The 26,902-nt window shown below is 45.8% G+C and overlaps 1 protein-coding gene across 1 annotated transcript in view; it reads left to right on the top strand.

Moving 5' to 3' along the window:
* The window catches only part of nfkbiz (nuclear factor of kappa light polypeptide gene enhancer in B-cells inhibitor, zeta), a 55,515-nt gene extending 32,358 nt beyond the window's left edge, over positions 1-23,157 (top strand). The window contains exons 6-10 of the mRNA XM_034174915.1: positions 5,823-5,886; positions 9,949-10,118; positions 13,107-13,217; positions 20,676-20,843; positions 20,939-23,157. Of these exons, the coding sequence (XP_034030806.1) occupies positions 5,823-5,886; positions 9,949-10,118; positions 13,107-13,217; positions 20,676-20,843; positions 20,939-20,977 (552 nt within the window). The 3' untranslated portion in view covers positions 20,978-23,157. The remainder of the gene's footprint in view (positions 1-5,822; positions 5,887-9,948; positions 10,119-13,106; positions 13,218-20,675; positions 20,844-20,938) is intronic.
* Positions 23,158-26,902: the final 3,745 nt, after the last annotated feature.

Genomic DNA, 26,902 nt, shown 5'->3' with positions numbered 1-26,902 from the left:
CTACCTCCCGCGTGATTTTGGGCTTCCCATGGATGTTGAAGCACAATCCCCGGATTGATTGGCCCTCTGGGGTGGTGGTTCAGTGGAGTGAAACCTGCCATCGGGTGTGTTTAGGATCCTCGGTTCCTCCCGGTTTACAGGCTAAGGAGGAGGTCAAAGTCCCTCCCAATCTGACGGCAGTGCCGGTTGAGTACCACGATCTTGCTGACGTCTTCAGCAAGGATCTGGCACTCACCCTTCCCCCGCACCGTCCGTACGATTGTGCCATTGATTTGGTTCCAGGCGCTGAGTTCCCGTCCAGCAGGCTGTACAACCTCTCATGACCTGAGCGCGAATCAATGGAGACCTACATCCGGGACTCATTAGCTGCCGGGCTGATCCGGAACTCCACCTCCCCGATGGGGGCAGGTTTCTTTTTTGTGGGCAAGAAAGATGGCGGACTCCGTCCATGCATTGATTACAGGGGGCTGAATGAGATTACGGTTCGCAATCGATACCCGTTGCCATTGTTGGATTCCGTGTTCACCCCCCTGCATGGAGCCAAAATCTTTACTAAGCTGGATCTTAGAAATGCGTATCACCTGGTTCGGATCCGGAAGGGAGACGAATGGAAGACGGCATTTAACACCCCGTTAGGTCACTTTGAGTACCTGGTCATGCCGTTCGGCCTCACCAACGCCCCCGTGACGTTCCAAGCCTTGGTTAACGACGTCTTGCGGGACTTCCTGCACCGATTCGTCTTCGTATATCTGGACGATATTCTCATCTTTTCTCCGGATCCTGAGACCCATGTCCAGCATGTACGTCAGGTCCTGCAGCGGTTATTAGAGAACCGACTGTTTGTGAAGGGCGAGAAGTGCGAGTTTCACCGCACGTCTTTGTCCTTCCTGGGGTTTATCATCTCCTCTAACTCCGTCGCCCCTGATCCGGCCAAGGTTGCGGCGGTGAGAGATTGGCCCCAACCAACAAGCCGTAGGAAGCTGCAACAGTTCCTCGGCTTCGCTAATTTCTATAGGAGGTTCATTAAGGGCTACAGTCAGGTAGTTAGCCCCCTGTCAGCCCTGACCTCTCCAAAAGTCCCCTTCACCTGGTCGGATCAGTGCGAAGCCGCGTTCAAGGAGTTGAAACGACGGTTTTCTACTGCGCCAGTTTTGGTGCAGCCCGACCCTAGCCGCCAGTTCGTGGTTGAAGTGGACGCCTCTGACTCAGGGATAGGAGCCGTGCTATCCCAGAGCGGAGAGACCAATAAGGTTCTTCACCCGTGTGCCTACTTTTCACGCAGGTTGACCCCGGCTGAACGGAACTATGACGTCGGCAATCGAGAACTCCTTGCGGTGAAAGAGGCTCTTGAGGAGTGGAGACACCTGTTGGAGGGAGCGTCTGTGCCGTTCACGGTTTTCACTGACCATCGGAACCTGGAGTATATCAGGACCGCCAAGCGGCTGAACCCCAGGCAAGCCCGCTGGTCACTGTTCTTCGGGCGTTTTGACTTCCGGATCAACTATCGCCCCGGGACCAAGAACCAGAGGTCAGATGCCTTGTCCCGGGTACACGAAGAGGAGGTCAAAACTGCACTGTCGGATCCACCAGAGCCCATCCTGCCGGAGTCCACTATCGTGGGCACCCTCACCTGGGATGTGGAGAAGATCGTCCGGGAGGCCCTGGCACGGAGCCCGGACCCAGGTACAGGTCCCACCAAAGGCCAGAGCTGCAGTCTTGGACTTCTGTCACGGTTCCAAGCTCTCCTGTCATCCAGGGCTGCGAAGGACCGTGGCAGTTGTCCGGCAGCGCTTCTGGTGGGCGTCTATGGAGGCCGACATCCGGGAGTATATCCAGGCCTGCACCACCTGTGCCAGGGGCAAGGCTGACCACAGGAAGGCCCAAGGACTACTCCAACCGCTTCCTGTGCCTCATCGCCCCTGGTCCCACATCGGCCTGGATTTCGTCACGGGCCTCCCGCCGTCCCAGGGCAACACCACCATCTTCACGATAGTGGACCGATTCTCCAAGGCGGCCCACTTCGTGGCCCTCCCGAAGCTCCCAACAGCCCAGGAGACAGCAGACCTCCTGGTCCACCATGTTGTCCGTCTGCATGGGATACCTACCGACATCGTCTCAGATCGTGGTCCCCAGTTCTCCTCACACATCTGGAGGAGCTTCTGCAGGGAACTGGGGGCCACCGTGAGCCTCTCGTCCGGGTACCATCCACAGACGAACGGACAGGCAGAGCGGGCCAACCAGGAACTGGAACAGACCCTCCGCTGCGTCACATCCGCGCACCCGACGGCCTGGAGTAACCATCTGGCCTGGATCAAGTAAGCGCATAACAGCCAGGTGTCTTCTGCCACCGGCCTCTCCCCATTTGAGGTGTGTTTGGGGTATCAGCCCCCGTTGTTCCCCGTGGTGGAGGGAGAGGTCGTGTGCCCTCGGTCCAGGCCCACCTGCGGAAGTGCCGTCGGGTGTGGCGCTTCCATGCAGACCGCCGGCAATCCCGGCCCCTGCTTACCAGCCCGGGCAGGAGGTGTGGCTGTCCACGAAGGACATCCCCCTCCAAGTGGACTCCCCCAAGTTGAAGGACCGGTACATTGGACTTTTCAAGATCCTCAAAATCCTCAGTCCTGCCGCAGTGAAGCTCCGACTCCCAGCTTCACTGCGGATCCACCCGGTTTTTCATGTGTCCAGACTCAAGCCTCACCACACCTCACCCCTCTGTGCTCCCGGTCCGGCGCCGCCTCCTGCCCGGATCATTGACGGCTTGGACAGTGCGCCGGCTCCTGGATGTCCGTTGAATGGGCCGGGGGTTCCAGTATTTGGTGGACTGGGAAGGGTATGGACCCGAAGAATGCTCCTGGGTGAAGAGGAGCTTCATCCTGGACCCGGCCCTCCTGGCCGATTTCTACCGCAGACACCCGGACAAGCCTGGTCGGGCGCCAGGAGGCGCCCGTTGAGGGGGGGGTCCTGTTGTGTGGGCCGCCAGAAGAGGATGTACTGCTGGCCCACCACCAAAGGGCGCCCTGCCTGAAGTGCGGGCTTCAGGCACGAGAGGGCGCTGCCGCCACAGACACAGCCGGGAGTGACAGCTGTCACTCATTAATTCCTGACAGCTGTCACACATTCTTCATCATCGCACTCCATAAAGACCAGACGTCATCTCAACCTCATCGCCGAGATATCATACTTCATTGGAGGTAATATCCTCAGCCGTTTGTGTCTTTTGCAATATATCTGTATATTGTGAGTGTTTGCAGGAGTACCAGTTCCTTTTTCTGTGGAGGCTGAGTGAGTGCAGGACGGCACTCTTTTCCCCTGAGGAATCACTGCGGTACTCTGCAACATATTGAGTGAGAGGTGGAGGTGGCATTCCCACCGCTGTTGTTACTGGGTGTACACACACCCACACTTGACTGTCTTTGTTCTTCGCCAGCAGTACCAGATCCGACAGTCGGGGACGGTGATCACCTGGGAATTCGGGACTTGGCGGCTCCAGTATTCACCAGGTTCTGTGGGGGCGGAAATCGTGTGGTTCCGGCTCTTCTCAGGACAGACGTCTTCTATCCTCGAGCCTGCCCACACGTCACCTTTGTAATTTGACTGTAATTATATTCTGAGATTGTCTGTATGTTCGTTGTGCACATTTCACAACATTAAATTGTTACCTTTTGGCTCATCTATTGACCGTTCATTTGCACCCCCTGTTGTGGGTCCGTGTCACTACACTTTCACAACAGATTGGGTCTGATATCGGCCCAATTATCTTGTCGTGTGAACCAGGCTTGATGTTATGATGGAGTGACTGATTGATGTGTTATAAAACCGCACCCGCTAACCGATCGGATGTTATGATGCCTCATAACTGACGCGACTGATTGATGCATGATGACATTTTTTCACTATTATTTGATTTCTTTGTGTAACTGACATCGTTATTCAAGCATTCAAAAGGCAATTCCTATTGCCACACAATTCCATCCACACACGAGAAAGTTTTTTTGACAGTTCTTGTTATTGAAAGAAACCTTGTCTACCTAACTGCATTGAGTTGTGATGTCATCACACATGCGCTTAGGCGCTGTCTAACGGGATTACATTTATTTGTAAACACCAACACATGTTACATTGATTCACTTGTGTTGGTTTTTACATAGAATGAATGAATCAACCAATCAGTATGAGCGGAGGCTTAGTTTACCCATAATCCTCTCTGGGCATCTGTGTGATAATGTTCAAAACTGCATTATTTTAAAATTAACAGATATGTCTTATATATCACCTTATACATTTTTAGAGTTTACATTAATGTAGTCATTCTATCTGGAATAATTTTATTTATAAAGCAAAACCATAATTCAAACCTGCTTTCCATTTCAAGACCTCTGCCTTATCGCTGGACCTCTGTATCCTGTGAGGGTAAATGACCAGGAGACAGAGCGCACAAAGACAGAAGTGCTGGCTCATTGGCTATTTGGGTTTGTGATCACTGTTGCTTTTGTTAGAAGCTTTGGTGGTTTTTAAACTCAAAATCACTTTCTTTGTAGCTGAAAGCGTATTTGAGGCAAAATTGAAAGTTATTGGTTATCTGTAGCTTCCAATATGTTTTTAGACAGTTTAGCGTTTAAAAGATAACTTTTCAGTTAGCTGATTACCAGTTATCAAAGCTAACTTTTTGGTTAGCTGTGCCCACCATTGGATTTACAAACGCTTGTGGAGTGTTATGTAGACTTGCTTATAAACTGTATACTAAGACAAAAATGAAAATCTTTTAGTACTGTTTCTGGTCTGATTCTGTGCTGAATTGTTGATTAATTAAATTTATCTAAAATGTTTTTCTTTCACTGACGCACTGTATCTTTTGAATGTGCAATAAACTCATTTGAAAGAAAAATAATGTACAGAAAGACTATTTAAAATGTGGGACATTCCAGACTTTTTTTTACACATTTCCCCTGCATAATTTTCAATTTCAAAAGTTTGAATTCCCAAGTCACAATATCACCAGGCTGTGGTCCTACCAAGACGGAACAAAAAAATGCAGAGATCGTCCTCTGATCATCTGGCTTTGTGTAACGCTTGCATTTTGTCATGGTTTGTGTCATCTGGATGTAAACAGGATAAAATAGAGCAGAAGTTGTTTTGTGAAATTTCCCGCAAAAGCGGGTTTGTGTGCCGTTAGATTACCACCAAGTCTCCCGCTAAAACATCATGAGAAGACACTACACTATAGCGGCGCTAGATGGCAGTATAACAGTGTGGCGCCGTTGGTCCATTGTCTGGGGAGAACCCTGTATATGATAACAAGAACCTAAACAATTTACAAATACATTAAGACAGTAAATTAACATAAAAATTACATAATTAACAGGAAAAAAGGGTTGAGTTCCAAGACCGGCAGTGTTGCTCCAGGTGCGGTCAGCAAAGAAAACAACACGCCCGGTGCTGTGTGCGGGTCACAAGTGGTCAAAATGGAAATTTTCTGCCTGTACCACCAGATAGATGCCTGGTATGTTCATTTACTCCATCAGGTTCAGACATGATTCATTTATCTCTAAGCTTGTCCTACATTTCCCAGTAAGGATGTTGTTTCTCGTGTCAACAATGCTGGGAGCACTGCGCATGACCGGCAACATGGCAATGGGGAGTGGCCGGGTCACGTGACTGCAAAGCCTTTATAGGCCTTTGAGACACCATGTGAGGAAGGAAGGGCAAAAAAAGTACCTTGAACTCATGCTACTGGTTTTCTGCAGTCTTTGACAAATAATGTGAGATCAACATGAAATAAATGATTTATTTCACATATAAAATCACTATTTTAAAATCTTTTACAGAGCATCTGGATGACCATGAGACAGAGTGGACAGCAAATCGATATTGAAATGTTTAATTATGATGGTGAGTATTAAAAATAAACCAGAAACCAGAAAAAAAAACAGACATTAGAATTTTTATATACAGTATGCAGATAAAATACTGTTCTCTTTCATTTTTTATTTAACCAAAGGTCTCTTCTCCCCCTTTTGGTGAAAGGGAGAGAGATCTCTCAGCTTGGTCTGTGAAATCTCTGGCCTTGACATGAGGTCATAAAGGTTGTTCGTCCTACCCTGGAAAGCTTATAATTCTGACGTGAAGTAATTATAAATGTCTTATGGTATCCCACACTGACTGGAATCTCACCGATACACGTTTCAAGGGCCACTTTGAAGAGCTTTAAATTATAGGCCCCGTGCATTGTCCTGCCAGCAACCATCAAAATATACAACAGGGGGAAGTGCACCTCACCGGGTCTTCTTCTTCATCTTCTGTAGAGTTTATTGGCAGTTTGCAAACTGACAGTGTGCATCACCGCCACCAACTGTTTGGATGTGGAGCATTAATGGAGTCTGATGTCCTCATCTGGTCATTGTAAACAGAAATCTTTTCAGGAACTAAACAAATAATGGTATTAACTGGTTACCATTATTTTAAATAAATAGTTCTGTTCTGGAACATAAAAAGTTTAATGTTTCTGGTTTAATTTTCATTCCTAGCAAAATGCCAAAATTTTCTGTTTTTGTTTTCATGGTGGTTCAAAGTCTTGCTTTGTCCTGCTTTTTCTTGTTAACTGCAGCTGGATAGATAAGTGGAACCCTTTCTGCTGCAGCAGTGCTTTATTTAAATTATTTTTTTTTAATTTGTGCTTGGAATTTAAAGGCAATTGTGGAAAAAGTTATCAATGGTGTCACAAGGCTGTTCTGGACCATTCCAGTCCACTTTAACCCATGGTTGTAGCTGTCCCTCAAGGTGCATCCAGATCTTATTATTCTTCTTGGTTTACAGTGGTTGGCATCCAGCTTAATCATGCATCACTGCAGCCTTCTACTCTGGAGTGTGGATCCGACAGTACCACATTCAGACCAGTATACAACAGTGGTTAATGTGGAAAATGTGTAGGTTAGGTAATCCTTGAGGACAGGCTTGAGAACCACTGCAGCATAGGATGAGCTTGTCGCATGTGTAGACATGATGATAGATGCAGTGGTTGGCACACTTCCGATAATCCGATAACAGATAATTATCGAAGATAATGTTTTCATTATCGGATTATGTTTTTAGATAACTTTAAAAACCATTATCGGACTAATTATCTTACGATGAATTGTCATCCGATAAACTTTTAGACCGATAACATAGTCAACCAAGCTGAACAGCAGCAAACATTTTAAAAATTTAACATCAGTTGAGACTTACCTGTTGAAAGTTTCCTAAGAGATGTATAGCTCTATCCTCTGCAAACAGAAGCGAGCTAGTTTAAGGAGAAACCACTCTATCCTCTACAGACAAAGAAAAAGTGGTCACACACACAAAAAAAAAAAATCTGATACTGATACGCTGGCAATATCACCCAAGTCATCCAGAGGCATACATTTTTAACTTATGGTTCAAATTTTAACCAAACTAATTTTGGACAAGTTATTTAAAATTACTGTCATGTCTGAAGTTTTATAAAGTGATAACATTAGATATATGTTTTAGTTTTAAAGTGCTAATTTTTAAGGTTTTGTGAGCACATGCTGTGCCCAGCAGTGCATTCTGGGTAATCTCAGTACATTCACGACAGGACAAATGCATTTCAGACACTCTGCTCCACGGACAGCAGCATTAAACTCTAGTGCCTAAAACTCTCGTGAATATATTCTCTGGGTTTATAGACATTATTGTATTTACGTTTGTTACATTCCACGCATCTTAAATGTAGCAGAAACGGATTATCTGGAATTTTGTTTTGGCACGTTTTCAAGGCCTCTACTGCCATCTACTGGCCAGTAGTGTTCATGGCAGTATTTTCCCTAAGTACTAAGCGTCTGGGCATCAGTAGATGGCAGTGTTCTATTTATTTTGACCCCAGTTATATGAGATGGTTGTCAAATCAACTTTTTGGCTTTGCAAAATGGCTTTTTTTTTTTTTTTTTTTTTTTTTTTTTTTTACAAATTAAGTTTAAAAACAAAACAACAACAGCAAAAACCATTACAAGACAGCTCTGTGGTGTTTGCACATGCACAGTGCGAGCGGTTGGATGCTTGTAGCTCTTCTGCAGCCAGACCAGAATAATATCAAACAGGTTTGATTTTCATTCGACCATACGATCGGCAATCAGGAGGTGGTCGTGAGATGTTGAACGCAGCTTGTTACTCCATGTACACTACACGATGCAGGACACGCATTAACACGATTAACCTGAAACTCGGTCCAAAAATTTCTCACACAAATGAAAATCATCTGAAAAAGGGCCAAAACTTGCACAGTGTAAAGCCAACATTTATGTGCCAACACAATATTGAGTGCACGTTTTACATCATCATAAAATGTGCGCACGGCACTAATAAAATGAGTGCACATTCTCTCCACATGCAAAACATTTTGCGATGACACTTCCAGGGCTCCATAAAAATGCTTGTTTTTACAAATAAAAAATGGAATATTTTACAAAAGCACATTTATCTGTAAACACCAACACATGACACACGTCACATTAATGTGTTGGTTTACATAATGAATGAATGAATGAACCAATCAGTGTTTGGGTGATTCTTAGACTACGGGCACTTATTATGTCCTTTGATCATATTGTATGAAAAACAGTAAAAAAGGGGAAATTTCACACTTTTATAGTTATCTTTACAATGAAACTGTGTTAAGAAATTTGTCCTAGTAGTCTATGATGGCTTTTTCACTTTTTTTGAGCATCATTATATGCAAATATTGCCGTTTTGTGCTTCTCCCACACCCAGACTTTTGATCTTCAATTATAAAAATGAATGGAAAAGAAACGTTTTTTCTAATGTTTTAAAATATCTCTGAATAAAATATCAGTAAAATAATCAAAACATAATTGGGGTATTCAATGTCATACAACTGTTGTGATTTTTTTAAACAAAATGTAGTTGTCCCACACTATTGCTGTAATTTCCACCACAACACTGTAATGTCCCTTTAAACAGTTTGTATGAAAGATTGTTTGGGTAGTTTCTATGGAGATAAACAGTGACATCAGAGCACATGTATATAGCGCCAAATCACAACAAACAGTTGCCCCAAGGCGCTTTATATTGTAAGGCAATGGTGTGGTGGAAATTACATTTACAAGGCCAATAGTGCCCATAGTTAAAGAATCAACCCTTTAGCAGAGGCACTTTTACCCAGAATTCTTTGCGATCTGTCTGTGTTTGTTACAAAACCTCAGAATTAGTGCATTATTCAACATTAAAAGATATATGTTATATTTTAGCTTTGTACAAATGACAGAACTGACAATAATGGAGTTATTCTATCAGTATTCACACAAAACCATAAGTCAGGATGCCTTTATTTTTCAAGACCTCCGCCTGACCGGAGCATTGTGACTGGTACAGAGCTGGCTTTGTGTCTGCTCTTAGGGTGTGTCAGTGCTGTAGCCGTGTAGCTTCCACAAGGGGGGCAGCATATTCAAACGTAGAAGTGCTGACTCATTGTTTGGGTCTTTTGTCGCTTTTTATGCTTCCAAAAGCGATTGTGGTGTTTAAACTCAAATTCAGCTTGTTAACAGTTGCAAATGTACTAGAGACAATACTGGAATTTATCGGTTATCTGTAACTTCCGATACATTTTTGGGTGGTTCATCGGTTTATCTTTATCAAAGATAACTTTTCAGTTATCTGATTATCTGTTATTGAAGTTAATTTTTTGGTTATCTGTGCCCACTGCTGGATAGATGATAATGCAGTATATTTTTGGACACATGAGTTGCTTTGACATATAAGTCACAGAAACCAGTCAAACTAAAAAAAAAAAAAGAACCATGAATTATAGTCCAGAAAATATTGCCAGAGATTTTGAGTTGTGGCATGAAAATATTCTATAAGCAAAGTTTCATGTCATCTTATGAAACATGTTTCCACTGAATAAATGATTGAAGAAGAGTTGTGGTGTCTCTACAGGTTTTACACCACTTCACACAGCCATCTTATCCCACAACGTCATTGTCAAAGAGCTGAGGAGCCTTGATGATCCGTCATCATGCATGGCGGTGAAGCTGTTGCAGAAGAAACAGACCTACAGTGAATGTGTTAAGATGCTGTTGCACATGGGTGCCTCTTCTGGGACAAGGGTTGGTATTTATGTATTGTCATTAGGTCCATCATAACAAGGAGGAGAAGACAAATTACAAGAAGACTACAAAACAAGGTCCTCGGTTCGAAGCCACCTATGTCTCATTCTGTCTGCTGTAGCTAGGTGAAATGTGAGCGACCCCTTGGCCTTCTCCAGCTGCTGTTGTCCTCAACAATGAGGCACTTGTGTGCTGGATCATGTCAAGAAAAATGTCAGCGCTAATGCTTGTTCACAATACAAGTGATACTCCTCATCCGAGTGTCCTGAAGTAACCGTTTTCTGACACAAGTCATGCCAGCGGTACCCAAGGATCCTCCAAAGAATCCTAGTACCAAAAATGTAGCAAAGTGAATTCCACCCTGAAATATGTTCCTACTCGTTTGGTTAGTGGGGATTCTCCTTTGGCTGACCTGGTAGTGGATTGGCCTTGAGAGGGAGGGATCTAGAGTCAGAACCCTACCGGAGCCACATACATATGTTGCTTAGTTACAGTTGCTGTTGCTGGCAGGAAGTGGCAGATGACCATATATAGTACCAGTTACAGGTGAATGTTCTTAATGCTTAAATGCATCTGTGACTTTGGCACAAGGTCAAAAAAATAGTGGGGAGGTTTGTACTAGCAAGGTCAAATCCAGATTGAAATTGGTTATAGCTTAGTTATTAGGGATTCCCCTTTGGTTGACCTGGTAGTGCATTGGTCATGAGAGCAATCTGCTGTTCGACTACCTACCAGAGCCTCAAAGTGTCATTATGTTACAGCTAGGTAGAACACATTTTAACTGGATTTCACCTTGCCACATATCTGTGTACACAGTTCAGCATTTTGCTTAAATGCCATGGATGGAACAAATGTTAAATGTTGGAAAAAGATTGTGTGTGTGTGTGTGTGTGTGTGTGTGTCAGGGCAGGGGTTTGTTGTTTGGTTTAATAGCCAGCTTATGAGCATGTTCACATGCTGTGCATCCTGTGTGCACACACTTTCGGTCAATTTAAAGTTTTCAGTCCATCTAACCTGCATGTCTTTTGATGTGTGAAGAAGCTGGAGCACCTGGAGGAAACCCACGCAGACATGGGGAGAACATGCAAACTCCACACAGAAAAACCACAGGTGGGAATCAATCCCATAACTTTCTTGCTGTGAGGCAACAGTGCTAACCACTAAGTCACCGTGCTGCCCGAGTAATGATAAGGTGTCTCACTAAAATGTGTTTTGTGCTTAGTGCAGAATAGCACAGAACTATGATACACCTGTTACGCATGGGGATATTTATTCTTCATGACACAAGCATAAAATAAACCTCATCTGTTGAAATATTTTTTTTAGATTCTTTGTATGAGGAGGTGCCAGCCTCTCTGTTACTGGAACTGTCAGGATCAGACTAGGTATGGCACAGAAGGTGGATGGACGCAAATGCAAAACTCACAGGGACAGGTGTGATAGTAAAAAGGGTTGCAAAACTCACAGAGACTGGTGTGATAGTAAAAAGGCTTTATCTCAAAAAGGCAGGCAGGGATTCGGTACACAAGTAGACAGTCAGAGAGGCGGCAGTACAGGCAGGCGTCAGGCTAAGGCGAGGTCAAAAAACATGCACTGGTCAAAACACAAGGCAGCAATGGTCATGGGCTGAGGCGAGAACACGGTCAAGAACACTGTAGAGCAAAACAGAGCAAGAGAAAGGCCTGGAACATGAACTAGAAAGCACAACGGACTGGCAGGGAGTGGAGAAAGTGAGGGGTTTAAATAACAGGTGCAGTAATTAGGAAAACAAGACAGGTGTCAGGGAAAGTGCTGGAAAGCGGCGTGGTCAGATAAGACAGAGGTGAGGCAGGAGTACAGTGACAGGTGGGCGTGACTAAAAGAAACAGACTCAGTGACTGAAAGTCAAACCCCAACCAACTGTGATAAAAACTGAAAACCTAACACAGAGAAGAAGAAAAGAAAAGAGTACCAACATAAGACAGTGATCAACAAGAAAATAAAGGCAGAGACCACACTAGAATGGGACCAACAAGTGGCAACAGAAAATACAACTAATGACTACCCAGAAAATAAGTGATAAACAGAGCATAAAACCAATGACAAAAGTAATATGCACAAAAAAGAGATACTCAGAACAAAACCAAGCAAGACTTAACAAGTGACTAAAATACATTGGCCAGATACATATAACCAGGGACTGAAATCATGATAAACAGAAAAGCAAGGACAAAAGTCACAAAAAAAAAACAGGACATGAGCCCAGATCCAAGACAAATCATGACAGGAACAACATTCTGAAACAGCAATTTGTCAAGTGGCATAAAGTAATGCTGCTAAATTTCCTTTTGACATTGATAAATTGTGTTGCGTGCGCAACCCTCACCTATGTGAGCATCCAAAGACATGCAGGTTAGGTGAATTGGAAACTTTATAATTGTCCAGGTCTCTCTTGCAAAAGAGAGCTCGATCTCAATGGGTCTAACGTGGTTAAATAAAGGTTCAAATGTGCATGTTCCCTTCCACAAATTTGTGCAATCTGGTGGACAAACCCAAATTGCATGTTCATTGTTCATGAAGGCAAACATGCACAATGAACAATACGTGCAATTATGCACATTTAAAAAACAATCCTCAGTGCACGCTGTTCGGAATCTCTTTATCTTTTTTTTTTTTTTTGCAAGTGCTATGGTGTTTGCATGCATGTTCACATGCAAACATTTAATAAGTCATGCACATTGACAGCAGTGAATGCTGGTCCAACATAACACTGAGACTGGTTTGAGTGAGCGCCTCCTCTCAGAGGTTAGACAAAGTCACCATCAAGTCAATCTCAAGTCATGAATCAGCAAGTCCCAAGTCAAGTCTCAAGTCATAATGACCACCATTTGTTTGCAAGCTGATCTGAGACTTGACTTGGGACTTGCAGATTGATGACTTGACAGTGACTTCGTTCCACCTCTGCCTCCTCTGGTCACCATGGTTTTCATGTTTGTTTGGCTCCCACAGGATCTGAAGTGTGGAAGGACGTCACTGCACTTTGCCTCTGAGGAGGCAAACTTGGAGCTGCTGCAGCTTTTCCTGGACCAGCCGTCTTCACTGTGCATCCTGAATGACAAGGTCAGATCTTTTCTTGGCTTGATATTGAAGGATAAATAACATTCCGATGTGACGGTCGCTGCAGACTGCCCTTCCATTGAGTTCAGTTCAACTCTGAGTTTCTTCCTGTTAAAAAAGGGGAAGATTTCATTTCTAATGTTGACACATTCTTTGTTGGCACCCTGTAAATGATGAAGATACAATCTGGATCTTCTGTAAATGCAAAGTCCCTCAACAAGATGTCCATTGTAAAAAAATCTTGTCAAATTTACGGTGAAAAACTGGCAGCTGTGGTTGCCATTTTTTCACCATAAAAAATACAGTGATATTGTATATGGCTTCACGGTAAGGTATATTAACACTTGTAAAAACAACAGTTTGAAAATGTTCCATAAAGATGAATTACTGTTAAATAACGGTGAAATTGTATATAGGCTCATGGTATAGCTGTACAATTCACAATGTAACCTTGTTGCTTTTTAAGTGAAATACTATCCATTCCACAGCATTTATTGTCCTATTTTATGGTCAATTTCTGTTAAAACAACAGCACAATTATTTATGCCTTGACGGTATGACTGTTCAATTCCCAGTATAAACCCTTTGCTTTTAAAGTGAATTTCTAGCCATGCAACATAATTTATTACCCTGTTTTATGGTTTATTCCTGCTAAAAACAACAGCACAAAAACATATCAGAAGTTACAGATAATCGATAAATTTCAGTGTTTTTTCTGGTACATTTGCAATTACTAAGAAGCTGAAATTGACTTTTAACACGATCACTTTTGAAAGCATCAAAAGCGACTAAAGACCCAAAGAATGAGCCAGTATTTCCATGTTTGACCATACTACTCCCTGTAGGAAGCTGTACAGACAAATCCTGAGAGCACCCACAAAATCAGCTCTCTACTAATCATAATGCTCCAGTCAGGCAGAGGTCTTGAAAAATAAAGTCATACTAACTTATGGTTTTGTGAAAATACTGATAGAATAACTCCATTAATGTCAATTCTGTCATTTGTACAAAGTTAAAATATAACATATATCTTTTAATGTTGAATAATGCATTCATTCTGAGGTTTTTGTTGGGAAGGTGTCGTAGCACGGACCCACAACAGGGGGCGCAAAGGAACGGACAATGAATAAGCCAATAAGTAACAATTTAATGTTGTGACAACACACAACTAAACACACAAGATATGACTAGACAATTAACACCAGGTGACGTGTGGGCAGGCTCGAAGATAGAAGACCCCCGATGAGAGATGAGCCGTGTCCCACACGGCTTCCACCACCAACGGCCTGAAGAACACCGGAGCCGCCAAGTCCCGAGTCCCCAGGTGGCCTCTGTCTTCGGCTGTCGACCCTGGTACTGCTGGCAGAAAACAAAGACAGGATGGATGAGTGTGAATTCGCACACTCAGTAATCCACAGTCTGCACTCAGTTAGGAGGGGAAACCTCCACCTCCAGAAACACTTTCACCCGTGCAGCTCCCGCTAGTCTCTTCCCTGGATGGAGTGAGAGGCGAGGACCGTTGCACTCCCACTATCCGCAAACCCAGCTTCAGATAGAGCCCGCAGGAACACGGCTGCACACAGAACACTGTTATAATAATGAATAATCACAGCAGAGAATATTACCTCTTCGGTAGTTGATTTCTCGGCGGGGAGGTGGAGTTGCAGTCCGGCTTATGTAGTGGTGTAAATGAGTGACAGCTGGTGTGATGAGTGACAGCTGTCACTTCTTCTGGGTCTGGCGCCCTCTCGTGCTTGGAGCCCGCACTCCAAGCAGGGCGCTCTCTGGTGGTGGTGGGGCAGCAGTACCTCCTTTTCAGCGGCCCACATAACAGGACCCCCCCCTCAACGGGCGCCTCCTGGCGCCCGACCAGGCTTGTCTGGGTGTCTCTTGTAAAAATCGGCCAGGAGGGCGCGGGTCCAGGATGAAGTCCTTTTCACCCAGGAGCGTTCTTCAGGTCCATGACCCCTCCCAGTCCACCAGATGTTGGAACCCCCGGGCCCTTACGACGGACGTCCAGGAGCCTGCGGACTGTCCAAGCAGGCTCCCCGTCAATGAGCCGGGCAGGAGGGCGGCGTAGGTCCAGGAGCACAGAGTAGCGAGGTGTGGTGTGGCTTGAGGCGGGACACATGGAACACAGGGTGGATCCGCAGTGAAGCTGGGAGTTGGAGCTTCACTGTGGCCGGGTTGATGATCTTGAGGATTTTGAAGGGTCTTATGAATCTGTCCTTCAACTTCGGGGAGTCCACACAAAGAGGGATGTCCTTTGTCGAAAGCCACACCTCCTGCCCGGGCTGGTATGTGGGGGCCAGGGAACGCCGGCGGTCCGCATGGGTCTTGGCCCTCGTCCGGGCCTTTAACAGGGCAAAGCGGGCGGTCCGCCACACCCGGCGGCACCTCCTGAGGTGGGCCTGGACCGAGGGCACACCGACCTCTCCCTCCACCAGCGGGAACAATGGGGGCTGGTACCCCAAACATGCCTCAAAAGGGAGAGGCCGGTAGCAGACGAGACTTGGCTGTTATGGGCATACTCGATCCAGGCCAGATGGTGACTCCAGGCCACCGGGGGCGCGGAGGTGACGCAGTGAAGGGCCTGCTCCAACTCCTGGTTAGCCCGCTCTGCCTGGCCGTTTGTCTGGGGGTGGTACCCGGACGAGAGACTCACGGTGGCCCCCAGCTCCTTACAGAAACTCCTCCAAACCTGCGAAGAGAACTGGGGACCATGATCTGATACGATGTCCGATGGTATCCCATGCAGCCGCATGACGTGGTGGACCAGGAGGTCTGCCGTCTCCTGGGCCGTCGGGAGCTTCGGGAGGGCCACGAAGTGGGCCGCCTTGGAGAACCGGTCCACTATCGTGAGAATGATGGTGTTTCCCTGGGACGGCGGGAGACCCGTGATGAAGTCCAGGCCGATGTGAGACCAGGGGCGGTGAGGCACCGGCAGGGGTTGGAGGAGTCCCGAGGTCTTTCGATGGTCTGCCTTGCCCCTGGCGCAGATGGTACAGGCCTGGACGTAGTCCCGAACGTCGGTTTCCAGGGATGCCCACCAGAAGCGCTGCTGGACCACTGCCACGGTCCTACGCACTCCGGGATGACAGGAGAGCTTGGATCCGTGACAGAAGTCCAATACGGCAGCTCTGGCCTCTGGTGGGATGTACATTCTGTTCTTGGGGCCGGTCCCCGGGTCCGGGCTCCTTGCCAGGGCCTCCCGGACGGTCTTCTCCACGTCCCTGTTGAGGGAGGCCACGATAGTGGACTCGGGGATAATGGTCTCGGTGGGGTTCGACAGCCCCGCTTTGGCTTCTTCTTCGTGCACCCGGGACAACGCATCCGATTTTTGGTTTTTGGTCCCGGGGCGGTACGTGATCCGGAAGTCAAAGCGCCCGAAGAACAGAGACCAGCGGGCTTGCCTGGGGTTCAGCCGCTTGGCGGTCCGGATGTACTCCAGGTTCCGATGGTCTGTGAAAACCATGAAAGGCAACGACGCCCTCTCCAGCAGGTGTCTCCACTCTTCAAGAGCCTCCTTCACCGCGAGGAACTCCCGATTGCCGACGTCATAGTTCCGTTCAGCTGGGGTCAACCTGCGGGAGAAATAGGCACAAGGATGGAGAACCTTATCAGCCTCCACGCTCTGGGACAGCACGGCTCCTATCCCTGAGTCAGAGGCGTCCACTTCCACTATGTACTGGCGATCAGGATCAGGCTGCACCAGAACTGGTGCAGTCGAGAACCGGCGTTTCAACTCCTTGAATGCGGCTTCGCACCGATCCGACCAGGTGAAGGGGACCTTGGTGGAGGTCAGGGCAGTCAGGGGGCTAACTACCTAACTGTAGCCTTTAATGAACCTCCTGTAGAAATTTGCAAAGCCGAGGAACTGCTGCAGTTTCCTGCGGCTTGTTGGTTGGGGCCAATCTCTCACCGCCGCAACCTTGGCCGGATCAGGGGCGACGGAGTTGGAGGAGATGATAAACCCCAGGAAGGACAAAGAAGTGCAGTGGAACTCGCACTTCTCGCCCTTCACAAACAGCCGGTTCTCCAACAACCGCTGTAGGACCTGACGTACATGCTGGACATGGGTCTCAGGGTCCGGGGAAAAGATGAGTATATCGTCCAGATATACGAAGACGAACCGATGCAGGAAGTCCCGCAAGACGTCATTTACCAAAGCTTGGAACGTCGCGGGGCGTTAGTGAGACCGAACGGCATGACCAGGTACTCAAAGTGACCTAACGGGGTGTTAAATGCCGTCTTCCATTCGTCTCCCTTCCGGATCCGAACCAGGTGGTACGCGTTTCTAAGATCTAATTTCGTGAAAATTTGGGCTCCATGCAGGGGCGTGAACACTGAATCCAACAGAGGTAACGGGTATCGGTTGCGAACCGTGATCTCGTTCAGCCCTCTGTAATCAATGCATGGACGGAGTCTGCCGTCCTTTTTGCCCACAAAAAAGAAACCAGCACCCATCGGGGAGGTGGAGTTCCGGATCAGCCCGGCAGCTAAAGAGTCCCGGATGTAGGTCTCCATTGATTCACGTTCCGGACGTGAGAGGTTGTACAACCTACTGGACGGGTACTCAGCGCCCGGGACCAAATCGATGGCACAATCGTACGGTCGGTGCGGGGGAAGAGTGAGCGCCAGATCTTTGCTGAAGACGTCAGCGAGATCGTGGTACTCCTTTGGCTGACGTTTGTCTTTACTTTGGCCCTGCTCGTGTCCATAGCCTCCTCAGCAGGGGGAGCTGTAGCCACACGGAGCCCTCTGGCAGTGAAGCGTGGGGACGACGTCACCCTTTCGGAACCGGAAGGGGGAGGGACGGCTCGTGCCCGGTCACGCCCCCCGGCCTGCTCCCGACGATGCTCATTCAAACGGGTGTCTAAGCGTATAACCAAATTGACAAGCCCGTCAAAATCCCGCGGTTCCTCCTTAGCCAGCAGGTGCTCCTTCAGGACCGGAGACAGTCCATTTACGAAGGCGGCGCAGAGCGCAACGTTATTCCAGCCGGACCTTGCTGCCGCGATGCGGAAGTCGACTGCATACTCGGCTGCGCTGCGACGCCCCTGTCTCATTGACAGCAGCACGCTCGAAGCGGTCTCGCCTCTGTTGGGATGGTCAAAAACTTGTTTGAACTCCCGTACAAACCCAGCATAAGACGTTAGGAGCCGTGAATTCTGCTCCCAAAGCGCCGTAGCCCAGGCGCGTGCCTCTCCTCGAAGCAGATTAATAACATAAGCCACCCGGCTGGCGTCTGACTCGTACATGACAGGACGCTGTGAAAAGACGAGCGAACACTGCATGAGGAAGTCTGCGCACGTCTCCACACAGCCTCCGTACGGTTCCGGAGGGCTTATGTATGCTTCAGGGGACGGTGGGGGGGGTCGTTGAACGACCAGTGGAACGTCTGTTACGGGCCCAGGACCAGCAAGAGGAGTGGCTGCAGTAGCGCCCTGATCACGCGCTTCCACCCTGGCGGTGAGAGCCTCCACCCTCCGGTTAAGGAGAACATTCTGCTCGGTCACCAAATCCAGCCGAGCCGTGAAGGCAGTTAAAATCTGCTGCAGCTCACTCAACACGCCTCCCGCCGACGCCTGCGCTCCTGGCTCTTCCATTGGCCGTTCAAGCTCGGGTTGACGCCCCTCGGAATCCATGACGAGTGGCCGAGAAATCCTGTTGGGAAGGTGTCGTAGCACGGACCCACAACAGGGGGCGCAAAGGAACGGACAATGAATAAGCCAATAAGTAACAATTTAATGTTGTGACAACACACAACTAAACACAAGATATGAATAGACAATTAACACCAGGTGACGTGTGGACAGGCTCGAAGATAGAAGACCCCCGACGAGAGATGAGCCATGTCCCACACGGCTTCCACCACCAACAGCCTGAAGAACACCGGAGCTGCCAAGTCCCGAGTCCCCAGGTGGCCTCTGTCTTCGGTTGTTGACCCTGGTACTGCTGGCAGAAAACAAAGACAGGATGGATGAGTGTGAATTCGCACACTCAGTAATCCACAGTCTGCACTCAGTTAGGAGGGGAAACCTCCACCTCCAGAAACAATTTCACCCGTGCAGCTCCCGCTAGTCTCTTCCCTGGATGGAGTGAGAGGCGAGGACCGTTGCACTCCCACTATCCGCAAACCCAGCTTCAGATAGAGCCCGCAGGAACACGGCTGCACACAGAACACTGTTATAATAATGAATAATCACAGCAGAGAATATTACCTCTTCGGTAGTTGATTTCTCGGCAGGGAGGTGGAGTTGCAGTCCGGCTTATGTAGTGGTGTAAATGAGTGACAGCTGGTGTGATGAATGACAGCTGTCACTTCTTCTGGGTCTGGTGCCCTCTCGTGCTTGGAGCCCGCACTCCAAGCAGGGCGCCCTCTGGTGGTGGTGGGCCAGCAGTACCTCCTCTTCAGCGGCCCACATAACAGTTTTGTAACAAACACAGACCGCAAAGCATTCTGGGTAAAAGTGCCTCTGCTAAACACTGATTGGTTCTTAAAAATTAGCACATTACTTTAAAACGAAAACATATATCTGATATTTTCACTTTATAAAACTTCAGACATGACAGTAATTTTAAATAACTTGTCCAAAATGAGTAGGTTAAAATTTGAACCATAAGTTAAAAATGTATGCCTCTGGATGACTTGGGTGATATTCCGTGAATAATACAGTAATGTGCTATTTTTAATATGACTGTCCAATGGTATCACCATTTCAGCTTTTCACCATATATTTCACATGTTAAAACAATTAAAAATAACATTTTTGACAGTTTTTAAATTTATGGTAATTCAATGTTTAGTCTACAACAGTAAGCTTCTTCTTGCTTTACGGTTTATTCCTGTTGCCATTTCACAGTTTTTCACTGTAATTTTCACGGACATTTTTTACAGTGTCTGTTACGGTTTGGTTCCAAGAAAATAATAGACTTGACATGAAAAATGGATTATTTCAGAGATGATATGGTGTGTGACGTTTGCAGCCCAGTCTCACGTTTTTTCATGCTCCAGTGACGAAATTAGTCAAATTTTCGTGACGGACCTTTTTTCTAACTCACTATTCCTAACCCTAATCATGCCCCCAACCGAAACCTTAACCATAACCTAATCTTACTCCTTCCCCCCACCCTAACCATAACCACCCCGACCCCCCCCCCCACTTCACTTTTAATTTTGTGCAGCCATCACGAAATGAATGAAAATGAATTTATGCTGCCATGACGAAAATGAGGTGCTTTTCGTCACAATATCACAAACGAATAGATTAATGTATATTTTGTGCTGCTGAAGCACGACTTGCCGTGAGATCAGGTTGGACGTTTGACACTGGGTCACCTTTTCCATATGTATTCTGTAGAAACAGTTTGTATTATTTCTTTGAATATAATTCCACTTCAGATGTGTTGAGCCCAACAGACATGATTCATACAACAGCTTATAACGTGTTTTTTCAGACGTTCAGTGGAAACACGGCGCTGCATCTTGTCTGCGCATTAAGAAACCATGAGCACCAAGTGGAAGCAGTGGAGTTGCTGGTCAGAAGAGGTGCCGATCCTATGGCCAGAAACTTAGAAAGGGAGCTGCCATGTCACCTGGTGCCTCCAGGCCTCACCGGTAAAAAGGTAAAGTATGAAAAATGTCAGGAACATTTGAGCCAAATGAAAATCATTAACTTTGGAGAAATAGAAGTGATGCGCTGATATTTGTTTTCTTCCAGGTGCAGAAAATCCTGAAAGGAAAATGTCTTCAGCTTTAACTGAAGTTCAGAAACGCTGTCAGTCAGACAGTCCAGTCTAAATCGAAAATATTTGCCAAAACGAGGCAGATGTCGGTTGTTTCAGTGAAACACGTCCAAGTGTTCATTACTGTGTAATGTGTTTAAAGAAAAGGGTGGTGGTAAATATTATTTTTATTTCTTGTATTAGGGCTACTGTTGATGGGAAATAAATCTAATGTAAAATGTAATGCGTTTAAATAGTTGTGTTGATGTTAGGTCAGTAATCCCCCCCACCCCTTTTTCTTTTTAAATGGTCCTCTGAGTATTTGATTCATTTGACCAGGCTGCTCTTTGAGGATCCTTACAATGTTCTGGATCTCCATGACATTGCTGGACAACATAACCAGCCTGTGAGTGCTGAGGAGCACGGGGGCAGAAACTCTTGACTGTTTCCCAGTGAATTTTGGCGTTCATCAGGGAGGTGCTCTGGTTCCGCCTCTGTTCTTTTACTTGCACGGACTGGGTGCTAGGTAGGGTTTGGTGACACCAGCAGCTTAGGTGTCCCTGTTCGTGAGGAAAGGCTTATTAGCTTTGGCTTCACAGACGATGTTGTCACCTCTGTGAAATCAGTGGACGCCCTGAGTTCAACACTTGAGAATCTGAGCGAAGAACTGAAGTGTCTGCCATAGCAACTGTCGCTGATCAAAAGATCTAATGACTTCCTGGACTCTGCCATCATGTGTTTATCTGGTTATGGTGGAAGTGTTTAACTAGTTCATAGAGTCACTCATCTCCATTTGGGAAGAGCTTCTGGAATCTTGAGGCTGGCGTGAACTTTGCTGATGCAGTTACTTTTGCCAGACAACAAAGTCTTTCGGGTCCTGGTGCTTCCAATCTCACAATATTGCTGAGACTTGTACACTAACTAGTGACTAGTTATATCTGTCTTGCACACAGGTGCATCAGTGTTGAAGACTGTAGTGGCTGGAGAAGGCCACGAAGATGTCCACTTTTCATCAGACTGCTGCGAGTAGATGCTTAACTTTGGCAGGTGGGGATGGATTGGTTGTCTGCCTGGGTGGTTATCATCCCAAAATCATAGTGTGGTGTGGAGGTCCTATCCTAATCTGTGATTATAAGCCCCTGTGTCCATATAGTGTGTTTTTTGTTGTGGCTTGGTGTGACTTGGTGATTGGTGTGACTTTGTCAAATTTCTGATTTTGGTTGTGTGATAACAGTGGCCCTAACACATTGTGTTGGCAGGAAATATTTCTGCATGGTGAGTGATCATGGTTTAGTGTAAATGTGTGTTTTATTTTTTGAATTAAACAGATATTTGTGTGTTTTAAAGATTTACCTGTTCAGAGAGTGTAATCAGTAGATCTGCATCTTAAAGTTTCTTTATGATATTAATCTCAAATAAATGATTTAACATCAGAAAATTGTTTTAATAAATCTGACATCCACAACTCAGATGTTCAGTGAAGAATAGAAGGGAACAAAATAGTTTTCCTGTAATTATCAAACCTTGTGCATTTTTAATGTTTTTAGTGAGTCGAAATTGAATTCTGTAGTGTATTTAGTTCTGTATTAATATTGCATGTTATTTAATGGTTACACTGATCTCACAGCAAGAAGGTACTTGGTTCAAGTCCACCAAGACCCTATTCCTTTCTGTGTAGAGTTGCATGTTCTATCTATGGTTCTAAACTTGCAAATTAGGTTTGTTATCCCTGCTAGTCTGGAGTTATATAAAGAGGGGCATGCTGAGGAAAAAAAGTTCCGTACTGGAGAAGGTTGATCTGCTGTGGTGACCCCATAGTATATGGGACTGGCATTGTGATTCCAGTGTAGTAAACTTATGTAAAATGTGTTGTGATGTTGGTTCCATTACACTTGTAGCCTTGACTTTCTAAAGCCTATTTTCATAGCAAAATGTTTAATGATTTTTCTGATTTTTCAATTATTATTTAATGAGTTACATTACAATTCAATTTCAGCTTCTGAGTAGCTTAACAGAAAAACTGTAGTTACTCCTTTGGTTAGTTACTCTGAAGTGACAGGCTTCTTTACTAAAATTGTGGTCACTGTTTAGGGCAACACAAACCTGATTACTTTCTCTTTTTTTATTTGTGCTTATTGCTACATTTGGATGGCTCTGCACTGTAAAGAGAACGTTATACGAGGGCTGTCCATAAAGTATCGGTCCTTTTTATTTTTTCAAAAACTACATGGATTTCATTCATATGTTTTTACGTCAGACATGCTTGAACCCTCGTGCACATGCGTGAGTTTTTCCACGCCTGTCGGTGACGTCATTCGCCTGTGAGCACTCCTTGTGGGAGGAGTCGTCCAGCCCCTCGTCAGAATTCCTTTGTCTGAGAAGTTGCTGAGAGACTGGCGCTTTGTTTGATCAAAATTTTTTCTGAACCTGTGAGACACATCGAAGTGGACACGGTTCGAAAAATTAAGCTGGTTTTCGGTGAAAATTTTAACGGCTGATGAGAGATTCTGAGGTAATACTGTCGCTTTAAGGACTTCCCACGGTGCGAGATGTCGCGCAGCGCTCCCAGGCGCTGTCGTCAGCCTGTTTCAAGCTGAAAACCTCCACATTTCAGGCTCTATTGATCCAGGACGTCGTGAGAGAACAGAGAAGTTTCAGAAGAAGTCGGTTTCAGCATTTTATCCGGATATTCCACTGTTAAAGGAGATTTTTTTAATGAAAGACATGCGGACAGGTCCGCGCGTCGGGATGCAGCCAGCGCGGTGCGGCGGCACAGGAAAAACACCTCCGTGTTGATAACCATTTGTAAAATCCAGGCGGCTTTTGATGGCTTTCAGTGGAGTGAGTATATGAGAAATTGTTTAACAGCTGGACATGTTCCAACTTGTCCTTAAGGCTTCCAACAGAGGTGTTTTTCCTGTGGCGGAGTGTCGCAGCGGCTGCGAGCCGACGCTGCAATCCGCCCGCACGTCTTTCATTAAAAAAATCTCCTTTAACAGTGGAATATCCGGATAAAATGCTGAAACCGACTTCTTCTGAAACTTCTCTGTTCTCTCACGATGTCCTGGATCAATAGAGCCTGAAATGTGGAGGTTTTCATCTTGAAACAGGCTGACGACGGCGCCTGGGACCGCTGCGTGACGTCTCGCACTGTGGGAAGTCCTTAAAGCGACAGCATCACCTCAAAATCTCTCATCAGCTGTTAAAATTTCCACCGAAAACCAGCTTAATTTTTCGAACCGTGTCCACTTCGATGTGTCTCACAGGTTTAGAAAAAATTTTGATCAAACAAAGCGCCAGTCTCTCAGCAACTTCTCAGACAAAGGAATTCCGATGAGGGGCTGGAAGACTCAAGGAGTGCTCAAAGGCCAATGACGTCACCGACAGGTGTGGAAAAACGCACGCATGCGCACAAAGGTTCAAGCATGTCTGACGTAAAAACATATGAATGAAATCCATATAGTTTTTGAAAAAAATAAAAAGGACCTATACTTTATTGACAGACCTCGTATATGCAGAGGAAAAGGCTTCCTCTGTGAACTGTATAGTTGAGCGATGCAAAGAGACACTGTCTGCAACAAGATCATGTTGTAGGTCTGCAGCGTACAAGATGAGCAGGTCTGTGGGTTGACTGTGACTGTTCTCACCATCTTTCGCTTCAGCTTATGTGAGATATTTCTTGGCCTGACACTTCAGGCCTTAACTAGTACTGTGCCTGCGGTCTTCCATTTCCTCACTATGTTCCTCACAGTAGAAACTGACAGCTGAAAACTCTGAGACAGCTTTTGTATCCTTCCCCTAAACCATGATGTTGAACAATCTTTGTTTTCAGGTCATCAGGAGAATGGCCAGAAATATATATATATACGAGGGCTGTCAATAAAGTAACGGTCCTTTTTATTTTTTTCAAAAACTATATGGATTTCATTCATATGTTTTTACGTCAGACATGCTTGAACCCTCGTGCGCATGCGTGAGTTTTTCCACGCCTGTCGGTGACGTCATTCGCCTGTGAGCACTCCTTGTGGGAGGAGTCGTCCAGCCCCTCGTCGGAATTCCTTTGTCTGAGAAGTTGCTGAGAGACTGGCGCTTTGTTTGATCAAATTTTTTCTAAACCTGTGAGACACATCGAAGTGGACACGGTTCGAAAAATTAAGCTGGTTTTCAGTGAAAATTTTAACGGCTGATGAGAGATTTTGAGGTGATTCTGTCGCTTTAAGGACTTTTCACGGTGCGAGACGTCGCGCAGCGCTCTCAGGCGCCGTCGTCAGTCTGTTCAAGCTGAAAACCTCCACATTTCAGGCTCTATTGATCCAGGACGTCGTGAGAGAACAGAGAAGTTTCAGAAGAAGTCGGTTTCAGCATTTTATCCGGATATTCCACTGTTAAAGGAGATTTTTTTAATGAAAGACGTGCGGACGGGTTAGCCGACGCGACGCTCCGCCACAGGAAAAACACCTCTGTTGAAAGCCTTAAGGACAAGTTGGAACATGTCCTGCTGTTAAACAATTTCTCATATACTCACTCCACTGAAAGCCATCAAAAGCCGCCTGGATTTTACAAATGGTTATCAACATGGAGGTGTTTTTCCTGTGCCGCTGCACCGCGTCAGCTGCGTCCCGACGCGCGGACCTGTCCGCACGTCTTTCATTAAAAAAATCTCCTTTAACAGTGGAATATCTGGATAAAATGCTGAAACCGACTTCTTCTGAAACTTCTCTGTTCTCTCACGACGTCCTGGATCAATAGAGCCTGAAATGTGGAGGTTTTCAGCTTGAAACAGGCTGACGACGGCGGCTGAGAGCGCTGCGCGACGTCTCGCACCGTGGGAAGTCCTTAAAGCGACAGAATCACCTCAAAATCTCTCATCAGCCGTTAAAATTTTCACTGAAAACCAGCTTAATTTTTCGAACCGTGTCCACTTCGATGTGTCTCACAGGTTTAGAAAAAATTTTGATCAAACAACGCGCCAGTCTCTCAGCAACTTCTCAGACAAAGGAATTCCGACGAGGGGCTGGACGACTCCTCCCACAAGGAGTGCTCACAGGCGAATGACGTCACCGACAGGCGTGGAAAAACTCACGCATGCGCACGAGGGTTCAAGCATGTCTGACGTAAAAACATATGAATGAAATCCATATAGTTTTTGAAAAAAATAAAAAGGACCGTTGCTTTATTGACAGACCTCGTATATATATATATATATATATATATATATATATATATATATATATATATATATATATATATATATATATACACACACACACACACACACACACAGTGGGGAAAATAAGTATTTGACCCCCTGTCAGTTTTGCAGGTTTTCCCACCTACAATGAATGGAGAGAATGAATGGTCTGTAATTTTTATCGTAGGTACACTTCAACTGTGAGAGACAGAATCTAAAAAAAAATCCAGAAAATCACATTGTATGATTTTTAAATAATTAATTTGCATTTTATTGCATGAAATAAGTATTTGATCTCCTACCAACCAGCAAGAATTCTGGCTCTCACAGACCTGTTAATTTTTCTTTAAGAAGCCCTCTTATTCTGCACTCTTTACCTGTATTAATTTCACCTGGTTGAACTTGTTACCTGTATAAAAGACACCTGTTCACCAACTCAATCAATCACACTCCAACCTGTCCACCATAGCCAAGACCAAAGAGCTGTCTAAGGACACCAGGGACAAAACTAGACCTCCTGTTGGGAAAGTGTAGTGACACGGACCCACAACAGGGGGCGTAAATGAACGGACAATGGAGGAAGTCAAATATGAACACTTTACTGTTGTAAATCGCACAACTCAACACAGCAGATTACAGAATAGGTGCAAAAATCAATTAACAAAGGTGTCGTGTGGGCAGGCTCGAGGATAGAAGACGTCTGTCCTGAGAAGAACCGGAACCACACGATTTCCTCCGCCACCGAACCTGGAAAATACTGGAGCCGCCA

The sequence above is a fragment of the Thalassophryne amazonica genome, chromosome 1, assembly GCF_902500255.1.
Source record: "Thalassophryne amazonica chromosome 1, fThaAma1.1, whole genome shotgun sequence".
Lineage (NCBI taxonomy): Eukaryota > Metazoa > Chordata > Actinopteri > Batrachoidiformes > Batrachoididae > Thalassophryne > Thalassophryne amazonica.
The sequence above is the reverse complement of the archived record's forward strand: the minus strand, read 5'-3'. Positions and strand labels throughout refer to the sequence as shown.